General features: G+C 31.9%; 1 protein-coding gene and 1 pseudogene across 1 annotated transcript; both read right to left on the reverse strand.

The window, feature by feature from the left end:
- Positions 1-439: 439 nt before the first annotated feature.
- LOC130805259 (vicilin-like seed storage protein At2g28490) lies at positions 440-5,199 on the reverse strand. The gene is made up of 5 exons (XM_057669954.1): positions 5,071-5,199; positions 3,345-3,983; positions 2,879-3,141; positions 2,226-2,639; positions 440-1,311 (listed from the first exon to the last, which is right to left on the reverse strand). Exons 2-5 carry the CDS (start codon positions 3,799-3,801, stop codon positions 760-762), a joined length of 1,686 nt encoding a protein of 561 aa, XP_057525937.1. The 5' UTR covers positions 3,802-3,983; positions 5,071-5,199; the 3' UTR covers positions 440-759.
- On the reverse strand, positions 5,192-26,938 carry LOC130805268 (25S rRNA (cytosine-C(5))-methyltransferase NOP2A-like; annotated as a pseudogene).
- Positions 26,939-27,937: the final 999 nt, after the last annotated feature.

The raw sequence follows: 27,937 nt of genomic DNA on the forward strand, positions 1-27,937 counted from the left end.
GGCCAAAAATGAGCTTTACTATAATTAAAATAAAACTGGCTATAAATTGCCTCAATAAGGATCAAAAACAAGCCTTTGAAAATAAATTGATGAATAATTTAAATATTATAAATACAATATCAATGGGAATTATTATTATTTTCTCAATCTAATTATTATAAATGATAATTTAATTGTTATAAATTAATAAATAGAGATTAAAATAATTTTTGGTAAAAGCCGAATTGGGCCGCTCCAGGCTTTGAAAACTCTACCTATTTTAAATACATATTATATTTAAAGGACACTTATCCAATCTAACCCAACCCTTATTTACTTAAATTAAACCCGGCCAAACCCTAGTTACACTAATTAGGAAACTATTTTTTCATTTCTTGTATGTGGTTAAATAGTAATTCGAATGTTGAAGCAAATTGAATGTGGTTAAGGGTCTTTCCAATGTTCTTAAAAACAGAATAAGAGTACGCAACTAACTCGAGTGGTACACGGGAAAATGTAGAAGAAGCATGTACGTATGCTCAAACGTAACACATGCTTAATGTATACTTACTCTCCTATTGCCGAGGTTATTAAGTACGAGTTCGTTATTAGATGATCAAGATTGTGTTCAAAACAAAGCAAAGCAAAACAAAACGTGTTGAGTTCATCTACAACTCTCGAGGAAAGGCAATGCAAGCAAGGCCAAAAGCTACTAATAAACACACAATAGAAAGCTCAAAGATCTACCTAAGTACAAGGCTTAGAAAGCGTCCTATTTATTTACTCGAAACCCATAACCATTTCCGTGCCTAGCCCCCTTATAAACTTGGGCACCTTCTTTACTTCCTTTATCTTCTCCTCTCCCTTGGACTTCTTGTCCTTCGATTCCGACTTCTCTGACTCTCTTTCGCGCTTGTCTTCTTTCTTTGCTGATTCTGGCCTCTCATCAGGTTCTGCAGCAGCAGGAGACGGAAGGATTACAGCCTCCCTTTGAGCATGTATGATGTCTCGGTACCTGTCTTCGGTTAAACCAAAAGCAGTTGCGAACTCGGGACCTTGCATGCTTCTTAGTATAGAGGAAGCGCCTACTAGGAATTGGGGTCGATTTTTGTGTGCGGAAGTGGTGAAGCCGAAGAACTCAAATGGGCCAGCTCGAGAAGCAATCTGGCAGAAGGGGAAGTATCTTGGAATCCAAAATACATCACCTTCATTTACCTTGGTGTTCATTGCTGAAGTGCCATTAGGGTAGACGACTTGGATGGTTCCGGCCCCACTTAGGACGATACCGTATTCTGTTGCCATGGGGTTTACATGAGGTGCCATCATTGAGCCCTTGCATATTAGAGTTAAAATAAGAACATAAATCAGACAAACAAATGCAGCAAATTCTAATACCAATTTTTAGTAACCAAAAGTTATGTAGAAGACTAGGAATTTTAAATTAAAAGAACTTTTGGTGCATATCAAGGCAAAATCTAATGACAGCTAAAGATTAAGCAATACTCCCTCAGTCTTTTGAGGACTACCACAGTCCAACCGCCAAACATCCCTTATTATATTTATGCTTTTTATCATATTCTTTTTGAAAGATTACCTAGAATAATCTAATTTTTCATTGATTTTCCTATAATAATTTCAACTTTTAATTACCATGAATAATCCTAATAAGTTCGGACAATTAGGACCAACATTGTTGCCCAAATGTAGATTAGGTTTTGCAGATTAATTGCCAAAAAAAATAAAATAAAATAAAAAATATTAAAAATTAAAAGTTAAAAGTTATTTTTAAAAAAGATAAACTTAGTTCATTTCTCTTTTAATTTCTCTTTTAAGATTCTTAAAATTTTTTCAATTCTTTTACGGTAAATCTTGTACTGACCACCATCTCATCTCACGGTAAAACGGATTCAGACAAGCAGCCTAAAATTAAACTCACGTAACAAAATAATTTTTTTCATTAAAATATAAGAAATTCAAAATGAAAACAACCCATATTAAAGGTGAGAGGATCTTAACAAAAAATTTGTCATTCTTTTATAATTTAGTTTTATATTTACTTTTTTATTTGTTTTTTTTTTGCAAAATGACTGAATGTGTAGGTTATCATTCTTTTTACCTATTCTAAGTAGGAACTAAAAACACACTCACCCTTAGTGTGTGGATCTTTAAAAGACTAATAAGAGTGCTTAAACAAAAGCTAAAACAAGAAAGTTCAAGAATCATATGATTAAGAATAAAATAGTTACCGCGGTAAGATTAACAAGATATACGCCGATACTGGATTTCTTAAGAGGATGATAATCGTGCTTATCAACAGCAACACTCCAACCATAACCATTTCTGAAACTAGGATCTCGGTCATAGAGATTGACCGAGTCTGGACTTGAACCTGTTCTAGTATCACCCTTTTTCTCTCCTTTCTTATTTTGATCACTACCTAATAGAGAATCAAACACATTCCACCAGGCCTTCTTCTTTGGTTCTTCAACTTCCTTTTCGGATCCAGCATTTGGTCCCACCATTTTAAGACGTTCTAGTCGTTCTTCTTCCTTCAGCTTCAGGAAGTTTGCCCATAAACTTGGTGTATGAGTAGCATCAGCGTATATGATCGGTCCTTCATGTTGTCCTGTCATTAAGTCCCTCAGCTCTTCAATGGACACCTACAAATTCATTTTTTTTAAGTAATAAAATATTATATATATATCTATATAAAATGTAAAACATATTCATATTTTCACAATATTAAAAATATTAAAGATTAAACTGTGCTTGAAACCGGAGATTATATGGTATTAAAAGGTAATAAAAAAATTTATAAAAACTTATGATGGTAGTTTTATTATGATATGAAAATGACATATATCATGAAAATAAAAAATTATAAGAAGGGATTGCTTACATTGAAGGCAGTGGAAAGTGTTTGAGGCTCAAAGCCGGCAAAAACAGAAACAGGATTAGTTCCTCCGCCAACGAAGAAAGACTGTAAAGTACCCAAACCCAAACCCTCAGAAGGATCAACGCTGCAAATAATATGAAGCCTTTGAGTCTCGGCAGTGTTAACCAGATAGAATGTTGAACCACCTGGTATTCTGTATATATCTCCCATCTTTAGGTTCCTCTCAGACAACTCATCGTCGTAGATGAATCCCAATTTCGCTTCGCCTGCAAATTCATTTAAGTCAACTAATTTTTCATGGCAAGTTCTGTTTGACTACCGTCAAGTCGTCAACCATACATAGAAATTAATATTAATAATTCAACTTTAAGAATAATATCAATTTATAATTATTTTTTAATAAACTAATCTCAAATACAAATCTCCCTAGAAATAATAGAAAAGAAAAAGAAAGAAAAAAAATAAATACCTCTACGTAAAAAGATGATCAAAGAAGAATCCAAGTATTGAGGAACAAACAAAGTCTTAGGTTCCATAGTAATAAACCCAATATGAAGAGGTCTCTCCACCATCCTTCCACCATGTCCTCTAACCAGTCTCATTTCCCCTGCTTCAGTACGCACCACTTTCTCTGACTCCTTCATCAAAAACACATCCTTCCCTCTTCTTCCTGGCGGTCCATACGGCTCCGGCGGTCGCCAATCCGGCTCCTCCCCTTCCTCATCCCAGCTCCGCCCCGGCGACAACTCCCTCCCCTGTTCCTCCTCCCACCCTTCACGGTGTCGCCGCCACTCCTCCGCCATCTTCTCCCGCCTTCTCCAATCCTCTGCCTTAGCCCTCTCTTCCTCAGATGACTGACTAACAACCACCCACATTGTGTAGCACATCAGTAGTGCCACCAACACTACACCCTTCAATTTCAACATTATGTATGTTTAGTTTGTTTATGGGTTCCAAATTTGATGGGTTTATGTAGAGGAATATGGGAGTGGATGGAAAGACACGTGTCAGTCATGCAGGAAGTAAAGAGGTTTTGGTGGCAAGGTTTTAGTTAAGACACTGGTTGAGTTTGGAAGTAAAGATGGAAGCTTTTTCAACATCTGCCTGCCTGTCTGGGTGTTAAAAGGTAAATAAGGATGTATGAAAATAGTAGAGAATTGAATCAGTTTTCAATTGAATTATAATTTTGAGTATTTGCATGGAAAACTGACATTAGATTACAATGTGGCTTCCTTAGTCTTTTGGTGAATATGTTATTTTTGTCCTTTATGGTGTGTTGTCCCCATTCTAATTTTACCAAATTTAAGTCATAAACATAGTAATCAATAAAAGTCACTCACTCTATCCCCAATAATTTGCATTTAAAAAAAAATAATAATAATAGTAATAAACGAAGAGAGAGAATAAATTGTCTAAATGAAACTAAAAAAAATTAAAATGTATGAATGACTTTAAAATAAAGTGGTGGGTCATAGCACAAAAATAGAAATAATGCAAATTAAATAGGAAGAACCAAAATGAAAAAAATAATGCAAATTAAATGAGACGAATGGAGTAATATCATCCAGTGTATCTCACTCACTCATAGAAAGATGACAGTCCATATTATGAAAGAGAATGCAGTCAAGAGTTTCTCAACTCGAAAAAGAACTTTTTTCTAGGAAGTACAACTTCCCTCGTAACATTTCTAGGAATTTAATTTTTGTGTTTAGTAACATTTTTTGGAAATAGCAATTAACACAACTCTTGGTAAGTAGATACAATTTATTTTAGTGTTTTCTAAGAAGTTTAAATTTCTATGCTAATTAGTAATAACGAAACACGCTTTAAGTACTTTACTAATGAAGAATTTTCAAATTCTATATATTATCAACTATAATAAGAGTTCATGAAAAGAGGCTCATATTTTCTAGGCACATGGAACAACTTCTATAAGTAAGCAGGTATAATATTAATAATATTAATTTATAATCGAAAAATAAGATAAAACACAAGTAGATAGAAGTGTCATAATTGAATAAAATGTGAGACTAAAGAGTGAAAAATAGATTATTTGCAAATAAAAAAGCTTAAAGTAAAAAAATAAATTATATTATATTATATTCTTATAAAGGAGTGAATAAATAAATTTACAATAATGAATGTAAAGCAACAAGAATAATTTATTACGACAATAAGATCGGAATACATCTGACCTCCCCAAATTTCCGTTTAAGTGAAAGCCTCAAAATCCGTCTATGTGGGACCCGCTGGGCAATGAAACATAATGACATTAGTGTACATAGATTAGTGTACATGAATACACAAACACAGATTAGAGGCAGCCACCTTCAATCCTCATGTGTACTTGATTGAGAATTAGGTTCAGTTTTAGGATTTTTAGGACAGCAGGTAAACTGGCAATAGTTGCACTTCCATTTCTCCATTTCCGAAACAAATTGGGCGTTTCGCTCGCCTCGCCAGAATTCAAGCGAATCATGTATTTGCGCCTTAACCAAGTCTTCATCGTAACTGAACTCGTCCTCATAAATCAACGAAAAATCTTCCTGGAACTCGTATCTGTAACCCGATCAAGTAACTAAACGGATCTATTCTTTCCTAAAAATAAAAAACAAGAATAGGATCTGATAATGTACCTCAAGAGAAGCTGATCATGTGCAGGTGGAAGCACGGAACACACATTAATGAAATATTTTTCGACTTCTCCAAGTGTCTGTGCACGAATGAGAAAATTTTGAGTTATCGGAAATCTTCCAAAGCAATTATAGAAAGTCATTAGATTGCACAAATTCTTGTTTAGGACCGTCGACAAGTCCAAGATGTATATGTATATGACCGGTTGCGATTGGTTTTGTAGATGTAAGTTTTTCATTTTTCATCAATGTGTACATTCTTAAGGCATACGTGATCATTATTAAAATGTAAGTAATCATTGTTACTATATAATTTTTCCACTAAAAGATTATTATTCTCATTTAGTTAAAAAAGCATGGAAGAGGTCAATAGTAAGCACTATGTGGTCTATTTTAAGCTCTATGTGATTGATTTTAAGCTATATATGATTTTAAACTGTACGTGTTCAGTTTTAAGCTATAAGTGACGAATTTTTAGCTACACGTGAGCACTTTAAAGCAGTATGTGGTTATAGTGCGCTGTCTCATATGCGACATCCTAATATTGAGACAGCTGCATATGAGAGATCTGATTGCTGGTTAACAATTCAATTTACAAGGCTATATCAATCATACCTCAGCAGGAAAACCTGAGTTGGAAGCATTCATCTTCACATCATTAGATAAAATGCGTTGAGGATCCATGGAAAAGAACTCGTAAAATTTTTTCGAAGGGAAGTTAACAGAGATCAAATTATCCCACAGGTACTTATAGTACATCAATTGTAGCCTGAAACATAATGAAATACATAATGTGATCATTAAACCATATGATGCTGCAAAATTTTCGAATGCCATGTGAGATGGTCTTAGGGTGCACCTTCCGTTTCTGCGTTGAGGTTCAGCCGGTGGACTGGGGTGCGTACGGGTCTTTGTGTCGACTAGTATTAAGTTTCTATCATTTCCTGGTACAGGCATCCGGAGTTCGTCGATTATTCCCACCATCCATACACCTTGAACAAAGCCGAGTCTGATGATATAACAAATGTGCTCACAATCAGGACTTTTTCCTCCTTGTTCTTATCAAACACATCCCATGATAGAGGAAAGTGCAAGTTTAAGGGGGAAGTTGAGAGAAAGTAATGGGAGAAAAGAACAACACACTAAATTAAAATGAAAGATACGCCTTGATTGCTCGATAAGGGTCATTCAGACTATGTTTGGATAACGTTTTTAAAAGGAAGGGACAGGTGGGGGAAGGGAGGGGAGGGAGAATTGGTGTGTTTTCGTTCAAATCTTTCCAATGTTGAAAGGATCTGTTTTGTTTAAAATAAGGAGCTGCTTCACTTCCCTCCATTCCCGTCCCTTTCCCAATTGGTAGAGGTGTTCATTCGGGTCAACTTTGGGTTAAGTGTTTCGGTTCGGTTCAAAAAATCGGGTTTTTGTGTCCACAATGAGTTTACATAATTTTAATCCATTTATAAATTGGGTTCGGTTATTAAAAAAATCGGTGAATATCGGGTTGTATGAGTCTATTTTGGAGACCTCTACCAAATTGGTATCCAAATGAGGGAAATGCAATCCCTCTATTCCCTCCCATTCTTATACCTCGAGTTCGTCCTATCCAAACATAGTTCAAAGTTGAACACACATGCAATGGATCTATTGGTATTGCATATGCTAAAGGTTCAAGCAAAGAAATAATAATTGCACTGTAACCACATTACATACAAAATAACAGTAAATGACAAGTAAAGCAGGATAGTGTCATTTTCAAAAACTGGTAACCTAGCATTAGTGTTACAAAATGACAAGTAAAATAGAATAGAAGTACTAAGTAATATGGACAGACAATGAAAAAAGAAGGAAACAAGGAGTATTGCTCTTAAAACAAGCAAAACATATCAGTTGAAAGAGGGAAAAATAATCATTACAAGGGCTTGGGGTATCAACTCTACAAGTTCAAGTATTCAAAATATTTGCCAAAATTTTGCAAAACATAATATAAAAATGTTGTTTTAGTTATGTTCATTGTAACGACAAAAAACTATCACAGTCGCAGATGACTTCAAATCTGTATCGGCTTAAACTTCGGTCACGGTAAGTTCAAAAAGCTTTAATATATTGCAACACGGTGATGCAGGCGATACTTTCCAGGCAGATAATTTGCACTAAGTTCAAAAATCATGAAACCTTAACTTAAAATGGTCGAGTCAAACACATACTCCAATCCGACACAACACATATACTCAAATCTAAGCAACATAAGTGAAATATATATTTGAGTGCATTAACGCAACAGAATCAGCGGTTCAGGTTATAATGAGTGCCAATGTATCCAATTACTGCAAAATCCTAGGTCTCATAGCACACACACACAATCATGATTCAATTCCACTTATTTCGATGTATTTAGGTCATCAAAATATATAATTAAAACCATTGCAATATGGCATAAACCTAATAACATCATATAGAATAACATAGATGAAGGAACGATAAAGCATTAAATAGTTTAGCCACTTACATAGGCATTTCACGTGTTAATCCATCAAACAATAATTGGTTTGCACCGATGATAAAATTAATAAAATTCACCGCCCATTTATCTTCAAGTGTCTCAACATGTACTTCTACTTTTCTTGAGATCTGTGGTGACACAAGTTGCAACTCTTCATTAATTTCAACAGCAGGGTAATTTACAAAAATGGCAGACTAATAGCAGCGTATAAGCAGCGTATAAAACGATCACTCAGATTGCATGATGATGAATACCACATGATTAACATTAGTAAAGAGATTAACATTGCTCAACATGACCACTTTACCCGGTTTTACTAATACTAAAGAAATATGCAACAACAAATGTACAACACAATGACTTTACATTTCCCATGCTCCTATGTCACTAAGTGGTCACCTAGGCATGATACGAGGCTTTGGATATAAAAAGTCTTACCCTTGGAATTCACTGCAAATATCATTTGAAACTTCACATATATAAGAAAAGCACATGATTTATTAAGTCATTTAGATATTAGTTTTAATCCATTATAATCCACTACCACATGACTATGAACATAGGCGGACTTAGTGCCCTCATGTGGTTGCACATGACATTTGAGCTAGGTAAAACTATTAACTAAAGCATTTGTTTAATTTTGATATGCACATAAAATACAAAAGCCACTCCGATTTCCAAACCCTACACAATTTGCACAATTCAAATTTCCAAAGCTCATGACTCTTGACAACCACCAGTCTACTAAATTCGACAAACAATTCATCTACCGCCGTGCCCAGCCAATGTTCGACCGCCCACCACCTCCGGAACCAGTACCGGTCACTACCGCCCAAACCAACCATTATTCTAAAGTTCAAGAATGAATGTTTTTTTTATTAATAAATTGCAATTTTAACTATAAACAATTATTAATGACTTCTAAGATATAGATTATAATTTTAACTATGCTCTTTGTTAATATAATGTAAATTTAATATTTTAATTTTTACCTTGTAATTTTGCACTTTGATCTATAATTCTAAATCTCTAAAAGTCTAAATTTCAAATTAATTATCATGGAAGTTTTATAATGTCCTTTAATTTCTCCAAACCTTCTTTTCTTCCATTGTAATATGGCGTTCGTGCATATGTGTTTTTGATAATATATGATTATAAAGTTAATTTACTAATGGTTAACTTTCATAGATATTCAATAAGGATTGTCATCGAGAATGAATGAATGATGCATTTTATGAAGGAAAAATTGCTAATAAAATGAGAGATCAATGGATAGATACTTGGAAACTTATATTGAGAAGGATATCTTTTGTAGTATTCTCAATTATCTTTTTACTCGCCGATTTTGAGATATGAAAACTCGTAATAAATTATAGAATACTGATTTAGAGGGTTGAATTGAAAATGTAATATTTTTATCTATTGTAAAGATAATTGTTAAATATTCTTTATTGGATTATATTCATATCTACTAAAAAACATAATTCAAGAAAAAAACTTCAAAATTGAGTTACTCCATTCAATCAAAAGTTCCCACTAATCTTTTTGTGTTTTGTGTCTCACCTTCCAATACAATCAAAGACCTTCTATATATTCAAATCTTCCTAGAGTACACAACAGTACAAATAATCTTGAAGTAAGGTTCTAGAGAATTAACCAAACAAAAACCATTGTAACTGTACAATTGTAAAAAGGAATATGCTGAGGTGAGAGCTAATAAGCTATTAAAAATACACTAAGGCTTATGGGGTGTTTGGTTTCCAGCTTTTAAAGGTAGCTTTAGCTTTTGTAAATGTATTATGCTTCTTGACACAGTTAAGCTATTTTTAGTGTTTGGTGAAATAGCTTTTGGAAAAAAGAAAAATTTTGGAACCAATTTTGAGAAGATACACAATACCACCATTTCCAAGAAGTTTAAATATAGTTTAACAAGACAAAGACCTATTTGCCCTTGTCAAAATATAAATCTTAACACAATTATCAACCACAAATAATCTAAAACGTTTTTTTTTTTAAATATTTATACTTCAACTAATTTCAAAAGGTAATTTCACCAAACATCTTAGCAAGAAACTAGTTTAAACGTCAGCCAACAATATAATTTTAAAGCTAATTAAATAAGCTAAAAGTTATAATCCAATTAACTAAGCCAAAGCTATAAGTTGATTACCAAACAGGGCCTTACTCTTTACAAAAGAAAAAAATCCCTTTGAATTGCATAACAAACAAAGAAAATAATACAATGACTACTGTGGAATCAATATAGAAGACAAATTACCTCTTCTTCAAGCTTTGCATGTCGAGTGATCCCTGCTTTCATGGCCTTTGTCTTTTTTTGCTTGCCATAAAGAAGACCAAACTCCATTTGTTTTTCACACCATTCCTGAAAGATTCAATGAGAGAAATGTATTAGTTGCTTTAGCTAATAGTCAACACACAATGGAAACCAAGTTAAAGAAAACTAGTCTTTGCTAGTTGCTTAATCATGTAAGAAAATTTTATGACTTGCCATAGCAACAAATCTCTAATGTATATACCACGACATGAATACTTAGATCATAAAAAAGGGAGTAAAACTTGAATTATGTACTTCAATTGAATATAGGAAGGCCAAATATAATTCTACTTGTTTTATTCGTTATACCCTAAAGCCCCACCATATATCAAAGGCGCTCTAATGCAATAAACTCCCAAAGATAAGAGATCTGCAAAGAAGACTAACAAGAACTAATCTCTCTTTAACGTGAACAAAAAAATCCTCTCATGAACAATATCGATTGCTTCATTGAACTGTTCTTTTGAGAAGAATATGGAATTGACAATGTCCTAAAACTAGGACTTAAGTTAAGCAAATAAGGTCTAGCAAAGATCTTGCATGGCTTAACAAATTCACCACAAAATTCACTTGAATTGCTATTTAACTAAAAGTCGGAAAATTGATTAAGAGTGCAAACCTTCCTATGAATTGCATATAGGAACCTTAAGACATTATTGCTTCAATCTCCAACCAAAGTTAAAGTGCAATTTATGATGAAAGAAAAGAAAATTTGAGATAGTTCAAGCTTAGATCCTTTGCCAAGTTGAAAGGATAATTTCAAGAATTCAATAATTTCCTTTACAAAAGCAAGAAAATTTGACATAGTTCAAGCTTCATGATCATCCCCCATCATCAGTAGCACTCTTGGCCTCCCATCCTTCAACGGCCCAACAACTCAACAAATGAAGTTCCACAACTTCCTTATACATCAATCCACCCATTCTGCCCTGTTGCCTTACTGTACTTTTCGAGTGAAGTGATATTCCATATGAATTTTGTACAGTGTGTGCTAAGTTATTTATGGAAAGGGGTCTTAGAATTAGATAGTTTTCAAGCATTGATTGTGGCCTAACTTCTTACATGCCAAAAAGGTCATTTCTTGAATGTCAAACCATTAAACAAAGAAAGAACAAAAACCAATACACAAGTTGGTGAAACATTTGAATATCCCAAAGTATATTATTAAAATGGAGTATTAGTAAAATTACATCGAAATTGCAAGTTGTTAAAGTAAAGATCTTTTAATCCAAAAGATACACCCCAGTATTCTACATCATGACAATATTACTTGTCAATAAATAACATCAAGTTAGTATTTAAATGCCATTTCACCATTGATTCCAATACAAGAAGTCATGATATGATGACAATATCTCATACATTACATGCTATTTTTACAATACCAATGCAATTCGAAGTTCTAAACTAAATTCATGTCATTAGTAGGACTGTAGGAGTAGTAATCAAGAAATTAGACAAAGCATTAGATTTAATAGGAAAAATTTATAAAAAAAAAAAAAAAAAAAACCACCATGTATTTGATGATCACAAAGTCCTTTAAAGCAAATATGCATGAAAAGATGGGATTTTAGAAAACTCAAATGTGGAATTTTTTCATTGTAATTTTGCCACAAAATAGTAATATCATGTACCTAACATAATTATGTTTATTTTATATGCTCCAAATAAATTAAAGTGATATTTTAAAGCAAACAAGAAGGTAGATGGCCTCCAAGGACCTAGGAGAGTATAACTGAAGAACCCATCTCAAATTTCAATTGAATTGCAATGAAACTTGGAGGTGTAAAACACTCCTAAAAGCTTTTACCTTTGAAATATTAATATCAAATCTCAAAAGAATTGCTATGGAAAATGACTAATTTCCAAACCAAATCAAAATTCTCCTACATTATCAATTAAATCACTTAAACATCTAAAACAAGCCAAAAATTAACTAAAGTTAACACCTTGAACATAAACACATAAAACCCATTTCAAAAATACTAGTGTATTCGGCTCCGCTCATAGAAGGTATGATCAGGGCCTGAAGATGAATGAAAGACGGTATACCATACCCTTCAAAAGGAGGCTTCCGCAAAAATGACACCCTGACCCATTTCAAAAATTACAAAAATAAAATCAAATATTCAAGTAATACCGTAGCTGTCAAATCAGTGACGGACAATCCCCTCTTCTTCCTGAACTTACTCAAAAAAGAATCAGAATCAGAAATCTTAATTTTCTTCATCTGGGGACTCTTAAGTTGACCCAAATCTTCAACATCTGAAATCACTGAATTCGAAAATCCCCTATTAGAAGCAAAACAGATAGATTCAAGAGAGGTAGTAGAACGAAGGAAAGAAGACGAAGGGCGACGAAGTGCTGCAGCAGCTAAAGAAAAGGCGGATTCAATGAAAGCCATCTCTTCATCACTAACAATTTCAACTGGGATTTTAGTTTTTAAGTCGTTTTCATCAGTTTTATTGCTTCCAATCTGGTTATGGCGGTTATTAGGGAAGTTACATGTGGGTGTGGAATCTTGTGGTGAATCTGACATTTGAATTTTTAGTTTTTTTTTTTTTTTTTTTTTGATAATCCGAAGAAAACGGAGATATGGAGGTTGTGTAATTGCACGATAACAAAGTGGTGGAAAAGATGGAGGGAATTTGTAAGAATGAAGTTGAATTTTGTGATGAATTCACAAATAACCGTGTCGTTCGTTCCTCTACTAAAACTATTATTTTAAAAAAAAAAAATTATTGGGTAATTCTGAACATTCGCCTTTTCTACGTAATAGATAAATATTTTTTATTTTGACCATCTAATTTTTCCACATGGTAAATAAAAGAGAAATTTTTTTGTTAACTTACGCTTTTTTTACCCAACGTAATGATAATTTTTTCAAAAAACAAATATCGTGATCACTCTATTTGATCACATATTTCGAAATTCAGTCGAAATAAGTACTTAATTTAACCAAGAATTTAATATTTTGTTTATCATATGTAAAACTTGGAAAAACTCAGGGTTACCAAATGTAATTTTTTTTACAAAAATTAATATTAATAATTTAACCTTTTATCCATCCGCTGTGAATAATTCCACCTTTAAATTATTTTTTAATAATCCAACCTTTACCCTTAGATTGCTAGCTACATAATCTTTTATTTAATAATAATTCAACCTTTACTCTCAGTTTGCTATCAGCATACTCTATTAGAATGCTGACAGCAAACAAAGGAAAAAAGTTGGATTATTAAAAAATAATCCAAAAATGAAATTATTCACGGCAAATTGGTGAAAAATAGAATTATTAGTATCAATTTTTCCTTTGTTTCTCTTTGGTTAGATGGATGGATAGAAATCATAGAATTGAATCATGTTTTAATGTACCTATTTAGTTTTACTAATTTAGTTTATTTTTACTGATTAAAATTAATTCGCTAGTTGTAATTGATTTTAAATGATGAAATTGATTTTTACTGATTGAAATTGATTTAACCAATTATAACAAATTTTTAGTTATAAAGTATAAGTGAGTCGTACTGATTAAAACTGATTTTTACTCATTATAACTAATTTTAACTAATTATATAAGATTGATTTTCACTGATTTACTTATTTTTTAAATTGGTATATGCTGCAACTGAAACAAAATTCGAATATCATGAACTTTGAATATTGCTAAAAAGCTTCTTCTTTTTTTTTTTTAGGATAAAAGTTTTTTTAGCTTGGGCAAAAGCATGGCCGGAAAGTCCCCTACAAGGGAGGAAAGAAGGGTCTATTGTCATTAAATAAAAAAGAAATTATATAAACACTACGCTAATACTCATATATGACCATTGAATAAGAGCTTAGTGCCAGTATATGGAATGTTCATAATCTCGCCCAAATAATGGAATTTTCAGGATCTTTCAATTTTACAATTTTTAATTCTATTTCATATATTTTTTTGAATATTGCAAACTGAACATATTGTTCGTACCATCTTTAGACTGATTTGGTATTATTTTATGTTCTAATTTCTAAATTTTTAGATATTCAAAAAATTAATATTAGATTCACAAATAAATACACTTAAGTAACCGATTGGGTTTCAAATGTTAAACCTAGAGGCTAGAACAAGACAAATTGAAAGTAATAATTAATTAGGGAAATCAATCAAATTGAACTCTAACGGTCTGTTTGGTAAATGATAATAAATAATGGTAATGAGAATGAAAAATTAGTGTAATTTTGTGATAGGATCAACACTAATCCTATAATGATAACAGCCTCAGCTCTACCACTTTGATACCACCAGCTTAGAGAATTAAGAACTAGATAAGAAAAGAAGAGAAGAGAAGAGAAGAGAGTATGTTTGTATATTATTATGCCTCTTATTACAGCTTACAACGAGTATTTATAGACTTAAGGGGAAGTAGCAGCTAACAATATCCTAACTAACTTTCCCGCCAAAACTTACAATAAATAAACAAACATAACAAACATTACTACTTTGCAACAAACAGGCTAAAAGACCTATCTACCCTTGATACTACAACATTTTGGTTGAAAAATCTATCGTCTATCTTAATGGACATACTTATCCATCTTCAATCATCTTATTTTCTTCATAAAATTCATTCCAAGACATTATTATTGAAAAAGGTAGTATTAGATGGTAATAGAAATTTATAAACAAAAAAACTTTTTTGTGATCAAAGTTTCACTACCATGGGAATGATATGAAACTTTTGATAAAATTTAACACTTAAAATCATTTTCATTATTACTATTTAGTACCGCTAACCAAATAGACCATTAGGGTAAATAAGTAATTAATAGTAATAAGTAAACCCGATAGAAAATTTTAATATTGTGAAACAAATACTTATATTAGTTATTTGAGTTGGGATTGTAATAATAATTGGATAAAAGATCAAGATTAATTCTCCATTCAACCAAATAACTATTGAGTTTATCTATCCTACCAACTCAATTTGAATAATAGAAAAGTAGTCAAAATACTTATCCCAATTCTTAAAGTTCGCCACCCCTTCTCATTTTTTCGCCACCCCCCCTCCCCCTAAAATTACGTATTTGCCCCTGTAGTTTAAAAAATTACAAAAATACCACTCCTTACAAATTTCTTATTTATAATAATAATAATAATAATAATAATAATAAAAACAATAATAAAATTAAATAATAATAAATAAAATTAATAATAATAATAACAGTAGTAATAATAATAATAATAATAATAATAATAATAATAATAAAAACAACAATAATAAAATTAAATAATAATTATTATTATTCAAAAAAAAAAAAAAAAAAAGTTGAGTCGCCCAAAATTGGGCGACTGAACCATGGTCGAGTCGCCCAGATCTGAGCGCCCAAAATTGGGCGATTGAACCATGGTCCAGTCGCCCAATTTTGGGCGACTCAATTTTTTTTTTTTTTTCTTTTTGGAAAATAATAATAATAATAATAATAATAATAATAATAATAATAATAATATTAATACTAATAATAATAATTTATAGATTAATGTGGTTTATTAGCTCAGTTGGTTAGAGCGTTGTACTAATAACGTGAAGGTCACAGGTTCGGGACCTGAACAAGCTATTATTTAATAATTATTAATTTTTTATTATAAATATGATAAAAAATTAATAATTATTAAATAATGGCTTGTACAGGTCTCGAACCTGTGACCTTCATGTTAATAGTACAACGCTCTAACTAACTGAGCTAATAGACCACATTAATCTATAAATTATTAGTATTATTATTATTATTATTATTATTATTATTATTTTCCAAAAAAAAAAAAAAAAAAAAAAAAATTGAGTCGCCCAAAATTGGGCGACTGAACCATGGTCGAGTCGCCCAGATCTGGGCGACGCGACCATGGTTCAGTCGCCCAATTTTGGGCGACTCAATTTTTTTTTTTTTTTTTGAATATTAATTATTATTATTTAATTTTATTATTTTTGTTTTTATTATTATTATTATTATTATTATTATTATTATTATTATTATTATAAATAAAAAATTTGAAATGAGGAGCAAAATTGTAATTTTTAAAAAATCAAGGGCAAATTCGTAATTTCATTTGGAGGGGTGGCGAGAAAATGAAAAGGGTGGCAAAGTTTAGCAACACCCATACTTATTTGCCCGGTTTATCATTTTTGTCAATCTTTAAGAATTAACTCTGTGACAACAAATCAAACTATTCATAAATTCTTAGTTTATTTCTATTCTTAAGTAGACTTTTGATAAAAATAGAAATTAACTCGCTTTTTTTTGGTTCGACTTCACTCAGTATGCCACTAAAGTTAGATTTAGAATATTAAAAAATAAATATTTAAAGGCTGATAAGTTATCATGCAACGTCTATCAAAAGTCGTCATGAGCAAATTGTAAACAACAAAAAACTCCATTTTCCCTTAACTTTTCCGGTACATTTAGGCTCATAAAATATGCTTAAACACATTTATTAAATTAAGTACATTTTAGATGGGGATGTACTCTTGGATAATTAGAGTAATGTAAGTCAAATATTCCAAGTTATGAAGAAATGTAATGAAGGAAAGTAATGAAGTAATATGATACTTCATTGCATTGTTTCAAGTCTTTAAATAAAGACATTAGGACACACATTTTTCATAATTCATATTCCCATTTCCTGAATTTCTTCTCTCTTCTCTACATATTAAATCTTAGAATCGCAAACTCTACTTTTATAATTCTGAAATTAGTTTTCATAACTCACACTTATTGCTTCACATTGCTAATTTATATAGTGCTTATATTATAGTGCAAAATGCAAACGGTTGTATCTCTATAGCATATTGTCAAAGTTCTACCCAAATACCAACATGGACAAAACTTGTTACTGAAAACTATTGTATAATTGGGTGCTTTGTTCAACATATTATAATTCCTTATAGAAGCCAACCTAGATAACACACAAATATATTAGCATATTTATCCACATTATTCCAAAGGAACTTAAAAAAAAGCTCTTGCAAACAAACTTTTGCTCATAAAGACCAAGACTAGTTACCCTCGAATTTTTCATGGGGGCTAAACCATCCATAGATACCACTTTAGCTTTACACTAACTACTTGTGTGTACACTTCAAAAAATAAATAAAATAAAATAAAATAAAAACTACTTGTGTGTAATGGAGTAAATTAGTCAAAACTTTCCAATCATAAAATAAGCAACATATACTTCCTCCGCTCTTAATTATGTGCACCTAAACATTTTTTGCGCATTTCAATGCGTTTGTCGACTTGTTTATATCTAGAGTTATAAATAACTAAAAATTATAAAAATTTGATATCATGAAAATATGCGACGAGATAAATAAAACAAGATTCCACATGACTATGTTATTTTCTCGTATGATAACCGCAATATGCAAAGTACTTCAAATAATAAATAGTGCAAAAATTAATTTTAGTGCAAGTAAAAAAAAATTATATTTTCAGACTGTTATCTTGGAGCTCACCTTGCTCTTTGCTAGTACGGAAGCTGCATCTTCACTAATCTTTTTGACATCATATTTTAGAGATTCTTCCTTCCCATTTTGCAGAAGGCAATTGTGTAGCTTGCTCTTTTGTGTGGTCTTTTTTCTCTTGTGGCTTCTCATCTCTCTTCCTTTTCTTAGTTTTCTCCTCATCGATTTCCTCAGTGTCATTGAGAACGCACTGCAATAATTTGTCAGATGCCTCAGAGGAACAAGGTGCAGGCTGCTCATTGTCAATTTTCTTCAGCTGTAAAAGGTGCAACAAGTGAAGCCACACTTCTAAATTTTATTGTGCAAGATAAAGATGCTTATTCACACATGTTACTCACAGCGACTTCACCAGTGTTTGGTCATTGAAGACCATTACAAGGAGCTAAACATTTATCACAATGTAACATGATCCGCTAGCTAATTCGCTTTTTGAATTCGCGATTTGCTCAAATTTGCCCAAGAATAGCCCAAAACCCGACTATAATTCGATTTTTTCGATTCGCGATTCGTGAGGAGATTAGCGAATCATGTGACACGGGTCTATTATTTATGCTAACAAAAACAAAATTTACAAGGATAGTCTACCTTTGCCGCAAAAAATCCATCCAATTTATGAATATGAGGGTAAAAGCGCCTTGTCATTTTCAATGATGGATGAAACCGGTACTTTCTAAAGCGATCATATCTACACAAAGAAATGGAGAGAAGATTTTGCTCTCCAATGATTAGAACCATTGAAATAAAACCATATATAACTCCATCCAATCAAGAAAGTTTATTACCCTGTCTCTATTTTGTGGAAATCAAGTCCACATGAGACTAGCTTTACATTCCGTCTTTTCTAAGCATAGTCAATAACTGCTTCATTCTGCAAAGATCAAAAATTGGGCAAATGCAACTTCTTTTTATTTTCTTGTTGTGCTTAAAAAGAAAAAGGGGATTGGGGGATCCATTCTCCTTTACAAACCTCCATAACCATGAGAGAGCACGTCGAGTACACAATAAATCCTCCAGTTTTGGAATTTGCATTGACTAAGTCAATAGCAGCCAGAAGAAGTTGCTGCAGTAAAGGTTGAACATGTCAGTGTTTACAAGAATTATGTGTCAGCAAGTAATGATAAGCTAATCCTTCTCTAGTGGCATCAAGAACTCACAGAAAAAAAAAAAAAAAAACACCTTTGTTAAATTAAAAACTTTAGCACAATGATTTCGGAATCATATTTATCAACTTATTGATTGATTTTACATAAAATTACTAACAATCTATCCCTTTTGATAAACACATTTTTGGATAAATCCAAATATTGATAAAACACTATTGTATGGGTTTTATACACGTTTAGGAGATCACAAGCTTCTCGAACTGCTTGTAACTATCCCTTTCGATTGTATTCTTTTTTATAAAAACTTATATGCATTTACATCTACTACGCCGATTTATACTCATGATATATGTTTTGCCTGTCATCCCATTTTTAATCACAAATTATCTACATTATCATCTTCTTCATCATCCCACTGAGTTTCCAACCCATTTTATAATCACAAATATAACCCAGAAAATCTCTATAACAGTCTGATTCATGATATATTGATATACTGCTACCATTATGCAAATGTAAAAGCTTTAGGCTACCATTGAAATTAAGTTTTTATTTTATTAACAATGGAGAACTGGTAAAAAAAACTAAGGTTACCAATGATAATTTCTCATTATATAATATGTACAAACTTTAGCTACTGATTTTATAGAGAATGTTCAAACCCAAATTGCTCGTCAGCAAAAATGGAGCAAAATTTGCAGATGTTGGTATGTTCTATTCTCTATATTTAATGCAATGACAGAAGCTATCATCTTTCAACCATCTAATATTGTCATTTCTGATATTTATAAGAGTATGGTTTTTGTAATATCTTTTTATTTTATTTTTTTATCCTTCTAATTTTTTTAAGTTTATGTTCAGTTTTTAAATTAAAAATTAAAAAATGACTCCTAAAATTGAACTATTTCAATACTATCCAAAAAGCAAGGAGTTCTTTCTTCAAATGTCCCAAAGTTGGGATTTTCTAAACCATTTTTTCTTAAATATCACTTCAAAATAATTTCTCTACCAAATCAAACCACAATTACAAACCTTCTGCAACTGGGCACAATTCTGGATTTCTTCAAAGCTTTTTGTGGATTTTACAGACTCGTCTTTGGATATCACCTATATATATATATATATATATAGAAAAAACTCAAAGCAAGAATAAACATCAGAGGATCACAAAAAAATCATGAAAAAGAAACATTCTAGTACAAGATGAAATACTATGTTAGGATCCAAAGCCCGACATCAATCGGGCACTTAGATTACATAACTAGGCCTACTTTGCAGTAGCAAGACGGGTAATTGAAATAGGTCTCTTGATGTGTTGAGCTTGATCGCTAAGATGGTTACGAGCTCATGGAGCAAATGAATTCAGAGTTGCCTAACATAAACAGCCATAAGGGATTGATTCAACATAAGCATCACAATTGTTTTACTTAAGCCTATCTGCTACCAAAATATCATTAATACCAAGTAAATACGTTCTCAATCACTTTACATTTTCTTAAGCCTTCCCTGTCCTCATTCTGTATTTCTATCTCCCAACCATTAAGGTTTTTTACTCCATTACTTGTACCACGGCCCATAGGTTCAAATCTCTTAACAATGCAACTTAGATGCTTGCACCATTTTCACTTTCTCCCCGACTTTCCATGCCTTAAAAAAATATATCCTAATATGCCTACAATCCTACACGTCTATCATAGCATCTTACCACGCATCCAACGTTACTCCATAATTCAATGTAGGCATCATTAGTATGTATTAAAGAATTTTTCTCCAACTTCATATACAGGCAATAATTAAAAAGAACTATTGTTACACTTTTCCATTTCGATTCCGACTGACATCTCTGTGCAATTATTTACCCAAATGAATTCTAGACCCCACATACCTGAAAAGAATGTCTACACTTTGTATATCCAAGCCATCCAAGCTCAAAAACATGAACCCATTATTCTTTCTTGAATATATTTCCACTCTCTTAAATCATTCACCATGGCTCCAACTTAGCATTAGCTCCTAATGATTCATCAATCGCAACAAAATAATCTGTAGACAACATTAATCAAGTTATATCATCTAAAACAGTCCATTGCTAGATCCTTGATTCACACCAATCATTAATAGTCTGTTTCCACGCAAATACTCATGCTACATTCCACATATATAAATAATATATTTCTCTTGATGTTAAGTTTCTTCCAAGAGAGGATTATTGGAATATGCCCACTTAAAATATAGTCTATCCCCTAGCACTCTGTAATCTACCTTGTCATATCCCTTCCATCGGACAAGGGAACAACCTATGTATCTCCTAATTTTTTATCTTTAAACTCCCTAAAAGCCGCCAAATACGATAAAAAGCCTTCATAGTCAGCTGTCTTGGAATAAACTTTCACTATGAATTGTCCACGATTAATCTAACTCTTTGCACAATCATTCACTCTCTAGATTCATAGGCAAAAAACTTTGACTATGGATAGTTTACACAATCCTTTAATTACGCCTCTCCCACAATCATGTCAGACCATAATAGCAGAACTATTTAATAGTTATTTACATCATTATTCCAAACCTGCCAAATAGACTATGGTAAGATAAAAAGTTGGCCTCTTATGAGCATATGAGATTACCAAACAAGAGTGCATATCAAACGAATATGTATGATGGTGGAAATAAATAAAGAGCCGTGTACTTGGAATAAGCACACAGAGAATTTAAGGAATGTTGTTGGTAAAGGACATGGTCACAAGGAGGCCAATGTACACCAAAGATTATACGCATAGTATTGATCACTAACAATTTAAAGAGTGAGAGTAGATTGTAAAAAGCACACGAAAAATTGTACGTTATGATGATGAAAAGATAACATACCTGATACCTCATCAAAGACTGCATTATTTATTTATTTTGTTAATTTTCCATTCTTATATAATATCAAATTATCTAGCATACATAATTTTGCAAATGTTGATCGCATGATCACCATTGACACCAAAACATAATAAAACTTGACAAAGTCATCTTACTTACCCCAGTACTGCTGCAAGGGGCATCCAGTAGCACTCTATCACATGAATTCATTCCTAGCACTTTTGGGAGCTGGATATAAGAGATCCATATAGTCAAAACAGAGAGGGAAAATAAATACGCAAAGATCATAAGGTCTATAATTGTAGTAAGAGATTAACATATTCACATACCGCCTATGTTTTATTTTTTACTTGTTACAGTTCACCTTTTCATGCTTGCCATTGCACAATTTGAATATCAAATATCTTGAATTATCAATATGTAAAAATCATAAATTTTATTTTATTTTATATATAATAAAAGTATATTTAATGACGAATCCAAGATCCCACATGACTGTTTTTCCTTATGTATAAATCACAAAATGAAGTTGAAATAATTTGGTAATAGTGAATAATGTCAAAGTGTAACAAGTAATAAAAAATGGATGAAGTACTAGTTACTGACGGGATCTTGCTAGAGTTTCTTCTTATTTTACTATACTTATTAAGTTATTATATTATTCAGTTTTTAAAATTAATTTCAAACTTTCAGATGTGTATCAGTCTAGATCGTACAAATAACATTGAAACTTAAGCATCTTCAAACAGTTGGCACTTTAGAAAAAGGATGGTTTCTCCATCTATTTACTCATCACACATATCAATCATTTGTTGCACTTATCAATTAAAAACCATTAGCTCTTATAAAACTCATTATGCTTATGAGACCAAAAGAAATTGGTTATTAAAGCCTTTAGCCAAGATTTGAACTATTATCTTCGAAGAGATCACATCCTATAGTGACATAATCTGAATCAACTAACATTTTGTGGTGGGTTTTACTAGTAATAAAGAGAGTGTGTATATCTCCATACCATTCCACACATGGGGTTAATAACTAAAAAGCTTAACGAAGGCAATCAGATTTGAGCTTTAGACAAGACAAGTTCCATTAAAAAATTCAATAATTATTTGTAAGCAAAGGAAGTTGTTGGTAAATGAGACAAACAAGACTATTATAGTCAGATAAGTAATATCAAAACTTTATTTCATTTGGATAGCGTATCAAATTATAAAGCATTAATAAAATTTTCATTTGTAGTTCTCCAAATAATTATCATATTTAAGCTAATAGTTATCATGGCACGACTTACTAGACTACGTTGGATCACAAAACAATTAATTATTTTATTGAGTATCAACCCAAGAAAAAATTGCATTATTGTGTACGTACAATACTCCGTAAAAAAGAGACAGAAAAATATGGTGACAAACAATGCCTTGGACTTACAATCTGAAGTTCAGAACAAAAGCAGGTTTGCAAGTACAAGGATCATACCTCTCTGCCATCATAGTTTATGACCACTGTGTTTGTCACAGCCATGCGGTTAATGTTTGAGGACAGAGAATGGAACCTATGCTTCTTCATTTCATTTGCAAACACCAATCCTTATTGTTGGGAAAATTAGACAAAATTATTCATTACTCAAAACATCTAATAGCACTCACCTTAGCAAGAGAAAAAAAAAACATAAAATAAAGATCTGAGATCATACCAGTGTTTTTCATAAGAGCAGCAATGTAAGTGGTTTTACCGCCAGGTGCAGCCCTACAAAAAATCAGGAAACACATAACATCACATGGGGTGCCGGAGTTTTTATCATGGAGCCTTGAAATTGACACCTATGATAAATAGATGAAAACCAAAAAAAAAAAAAAAAAAAGTGAGGGCCATGACATTTTTTAGGTGAGAAATTCAGCATGTTTAAGAGTTTTTCTTAAGGTATTCAGCATCTCGTACAATTTTTTAGTGGTGCCAAGGCCCCAATGTACGTCCACCTCTATGTTATTAGTATCATCCATATTTTATTGGTGAACTCCTTAAAAATGATAGGAGGGGAGGCTTATTCATGACTTTTGAGCAATGATTACTTACACCATATCTGCAACTTTCTCATTTTCTTGTGGAGCTAAGGCCACCACGGGCAAAAAAGAAGATGCACTTTGAAGCTGCAGAAAGGTCGATGCTAAGCCTTTACATCACATGCATAGAAAAAATTACATAAAACACAAACAATAAGTTCATGTGTTACCATGTAATGTCCAGCCATATATTCTGGAGTAGCACCAACTGGCACTTGTGACCCATTCACAACCAGCCCAACCTTTAAGAGAGATAAGGAAATATCAATGTAACTTTGTAAAAAGCTACAAAAAAGATCACATCATTTCCTGCGAAACATGAATGCTTAGTTTACCTTTGACCACTTGCCAATAGGTGCTAAGTTCACTCCTCTGTTTAATAGAACATCAGCCAAGTCACGCCGACGGGTCTACATCCAAAAGAACAAACAATAATACAACTTTAAAACTTGAATAGTAAAGACATCATATGAACATCAAATTCATGAGCAAACCTTTAAAGGGTTAGTTCTTAAGCAAATAGGACGAGGGGTTTCAAAAGCTTCAATAAGCCTTACAAGGTCATGAGGTGGAAACATCTGCACAAGAACAGTCACAAAGCTAAGCACAATACAACAAAACATCAGAATCTGAATTAACAAGTCCATCTTTAACTGCTCAATATAATTATTCCTCGCCACTCCTTTCTTCTTTAAAGTCTTTAAGTTTGAGAGCACCCGCACAACTAAAATCATTGAGAAAGATATTAGGCATAAACAACATGACTTGCTGAAAATGAAACTTCATCTGCTCCTTGTTCACAAAGTTATGCACAGACATGTGACATATATTTCACATAGTAAATCACAACATAACATACTTTGGTTTATTCGCCTTCGACGACTAGAAAGATCAGGAGGTTGATGAGCCTCCTCTTCAAGCTCCTAAAAATATGTAAACAAAGACAAATTAAAATTTCTAGATTGAGTAAGATACACTTAGGAAATATTGATTTAAAAGCGAAAATAAACACCTCCTGTGTTGGCAGTATGAATCCATCTGACTCCTCTTGAATGTTGAGCTGCAACTGCAATTCTTTTTGTGCTTCCCTTTCTTGTATAGCTTGTTCCTCGTCAATGGCTCTTGATTTTTTTACAATATCATCTAACTCAAATGAATCTAATTCCAACTCCAGTTCAGAACTAGATCCTGAATCTGATCCAGATATCCTCTCATTGTTGAACTCGTCCATATCTGAAGCATATTTGTAACCAGTATCCAAAGAAAGGTGAAATGGACATATGACTAAAAAAAGCTAATATGTATCTTCTGTTCGAAAACAGGTTTCTAACTTCACTCCCTTCCCCTACCCTCCGCTTCCTAAAAACAAAGGGAAAAGGAATGCGTGCAAATACTGATATAGAAAAATTGGATCAAACATGAAACAATCAAGGTGGCACTTAATTGATCATCCACTCAATCATCAAGGGGTGAAACACAACAATTATCATGCAAGACAAAGCAATCTACAAAGTCCCTAAACACACAATCCTGGCATATACATGTCTTAAGCCAAACAGAGTTTCCAATGTCAAATTAATACTAACCCCTTGAACAATGATAATATACAAAGGAAATAACATCATCAAGTAACAAGCATGCCCCACTGAAAGAACATTTTTTTAAAAATAATAGAGTAAACAAAGGAACTATGTAACCAAAATCAAAAAACGAGACAAAGTTAACTTTTTTTATAAGAGACAAAGTTAAGTTTTTCAAAACCCACTAAGAAAACAATATCATCGTTCTCATACAATAATACAAGAAATATTGACCAAACAGTTAAATATTATATAAACATCCCCACAGAAGATAGAAATAAAAAGTAAAAAATATCATCGTTCTCTTTGACATCCACGCTAAGGAATCCATCACTGATAAAAAATTCACAAACCAATTTTAACTCCAACTATAAGACTTACGAGGAATCCACCGCAAAATGGCATGTGTTACAATTTAAGTGTTTAAAAATAGAAATAATTTAGCATGAGAATTAAAAAATTGATGATAATGGCCGAAAATAAAAGAAATAAGAGAGAACAAAACTCAAAAGTAACAGAGAATTTTACTAATCATTATGGAGATTTTCGGCAAAACCCTAATTCAAAAGAAAATATGCAATTCTAACGATTTAAATATACTTTTGAGTTTTGATCTCTCTACTACATTCCACACGGTAATTCCCTTTCTTATTTCTATTATTTTCAGCCATTATCATCAATTCTTTAATTATCATGCTAAATTATCTTTAGTTTTGAACACTTAATTTGTAATACTGATTTCATAATCAATATCCACTAGCGTGGTAATTATAGCATTAAACACATAAATCATTATCCGTAGTACAAAATACAAATTTCAATCAAAATACAAAGTAAATACAATTTCACAATCTTCCTTAAACTCCTCCATTAGCTTGGTAAACAATAAATATTAATTTATTATTAATCTGACACTATAATTTGTAAGTTAAATTTATCTGCAATGTCAAATATAAATGTATGAAGAAAATATAAAACCCCGCAAATGACATTGTAATTAATTAACTTAAATCTTGTGAGGAAAATATGAAATTAAATTCCTCTATTAAATTCATTCAATCGGCCAGTAAGACAGTGATTAAACATTGTAAATCAACCATTAGAAACCTGCAAATGACAAGCACAAAAGCTTCAAAGCTCCATTATGCAACAACAAGGAATGCCAAAAACTTTTCAAACAACAAACCACATTGAAATTAAGCAATTAGCAAGTCAGTGATAGGATTGGTTGGCCATAAATGTCATTCTCAACTGACTCGGTGAATGGAAAAACAAAGCAATTAAGCAATTAAACAAATACTTGCAAATTCGAATGGAAAAACAAATGAAAATAGGAAAATGAACTACCTACTGAATACTGATAATGGCGGTGAATATCGTTCTCAATGAAGCAACCAGAATCTCAGTGATAGAGATGACGGTGGTGAATGTCGTAGGTTGGGAATGAGCGAATATGAGACGTTTAGGGTTTTATAGGTTTCTTTAGACAAGACTTGATAAAAATATTATTGCCTCCTATTCATAAATGGTACATTTTTTTTAGGGTGTTGCTATTTTTTTGGGTGTTGCTATTTTTCGCCACTCCTTTTTATTTTTTCGCCACCCCCTCCAAAATTACTTAATTGCCCCTGGATTTAAAAGAATTACAAAAATGCCATTGGAGTTGAAAAATAATTAATAAATGTAAATCACGCTTAATAACACTATTAAGAATTTAATGAGGATGATTTGTCTATATATATCGAACTCTGAGATGCGTTTGAAATACGAATTGAAACACGGTACTATCTCACTAAAAACTGGTACTATCTCTCTAAAAAGTGTTAATGAAGTTGTAAGGCGTAGTTGGTTGAATATGGCTAACGAAAGCGACTATGAGTCGGATGCGGTACGTAAAATTGTCGTTCGAAGGAAAAAAAAAAAAAAAAAAAAAACAAGTCGCACAAATCTGGGCGACTGAACCATGGTCTAGTCGCACAGATCTGGGCGACTGAACCATGGTCCAGTCGCACAAAAGTGGGCGACTGAACCATGGTTCAGTCGCCCAGTTTTATGCGACTGGACCATGGTTCAGTCGCCCAGATCTGTGCGACTGCTATTTTTTTTTTTTTTTTTTTTTAAATTTAAATTTACGTATTAATGTATTTTTAAATTATTTTTATAATTATTGTTAGTATTATTATTGTTGTTGTCATTATTTTAATTTTTATTGTTGATATTTTTATTTTTTAAATTTTTTAATATTTTAATTTACGTAATTTATTTATTTATTATTGTTATAATTATTATTATTATTGTTGTATTTGTTGTTATTATTATTATTATTATTGTTATTATTATTATTGTTATAACTATTATTTATTTATTTATTTATTATTGTTATAATTATTTATTTATTTATTATTGTTATAACTATTATTATTATTGTTATTATTTTTCTTGTCATTATTTATTTATTTTAAATGTTTTTAAATTTTTTTT

This window comes from Amaranthus tricolor, chromosome 1 (genome assembly GCF_026212465.1).
Source record: "Amaranthus tricolor cultivar Red isolate AtriRed21 chromosome 1, ASM2621246v1, whole genome shotgun sequence".
Classification (NCBI taxonomy): domain Eukaryota; kingdom Viridiplantae; phylum Streptophyta; class Magnoliopsida; order Caryophyllales; family Amaranthaceae; genus Amaranthus; species Amaranthus tricolor.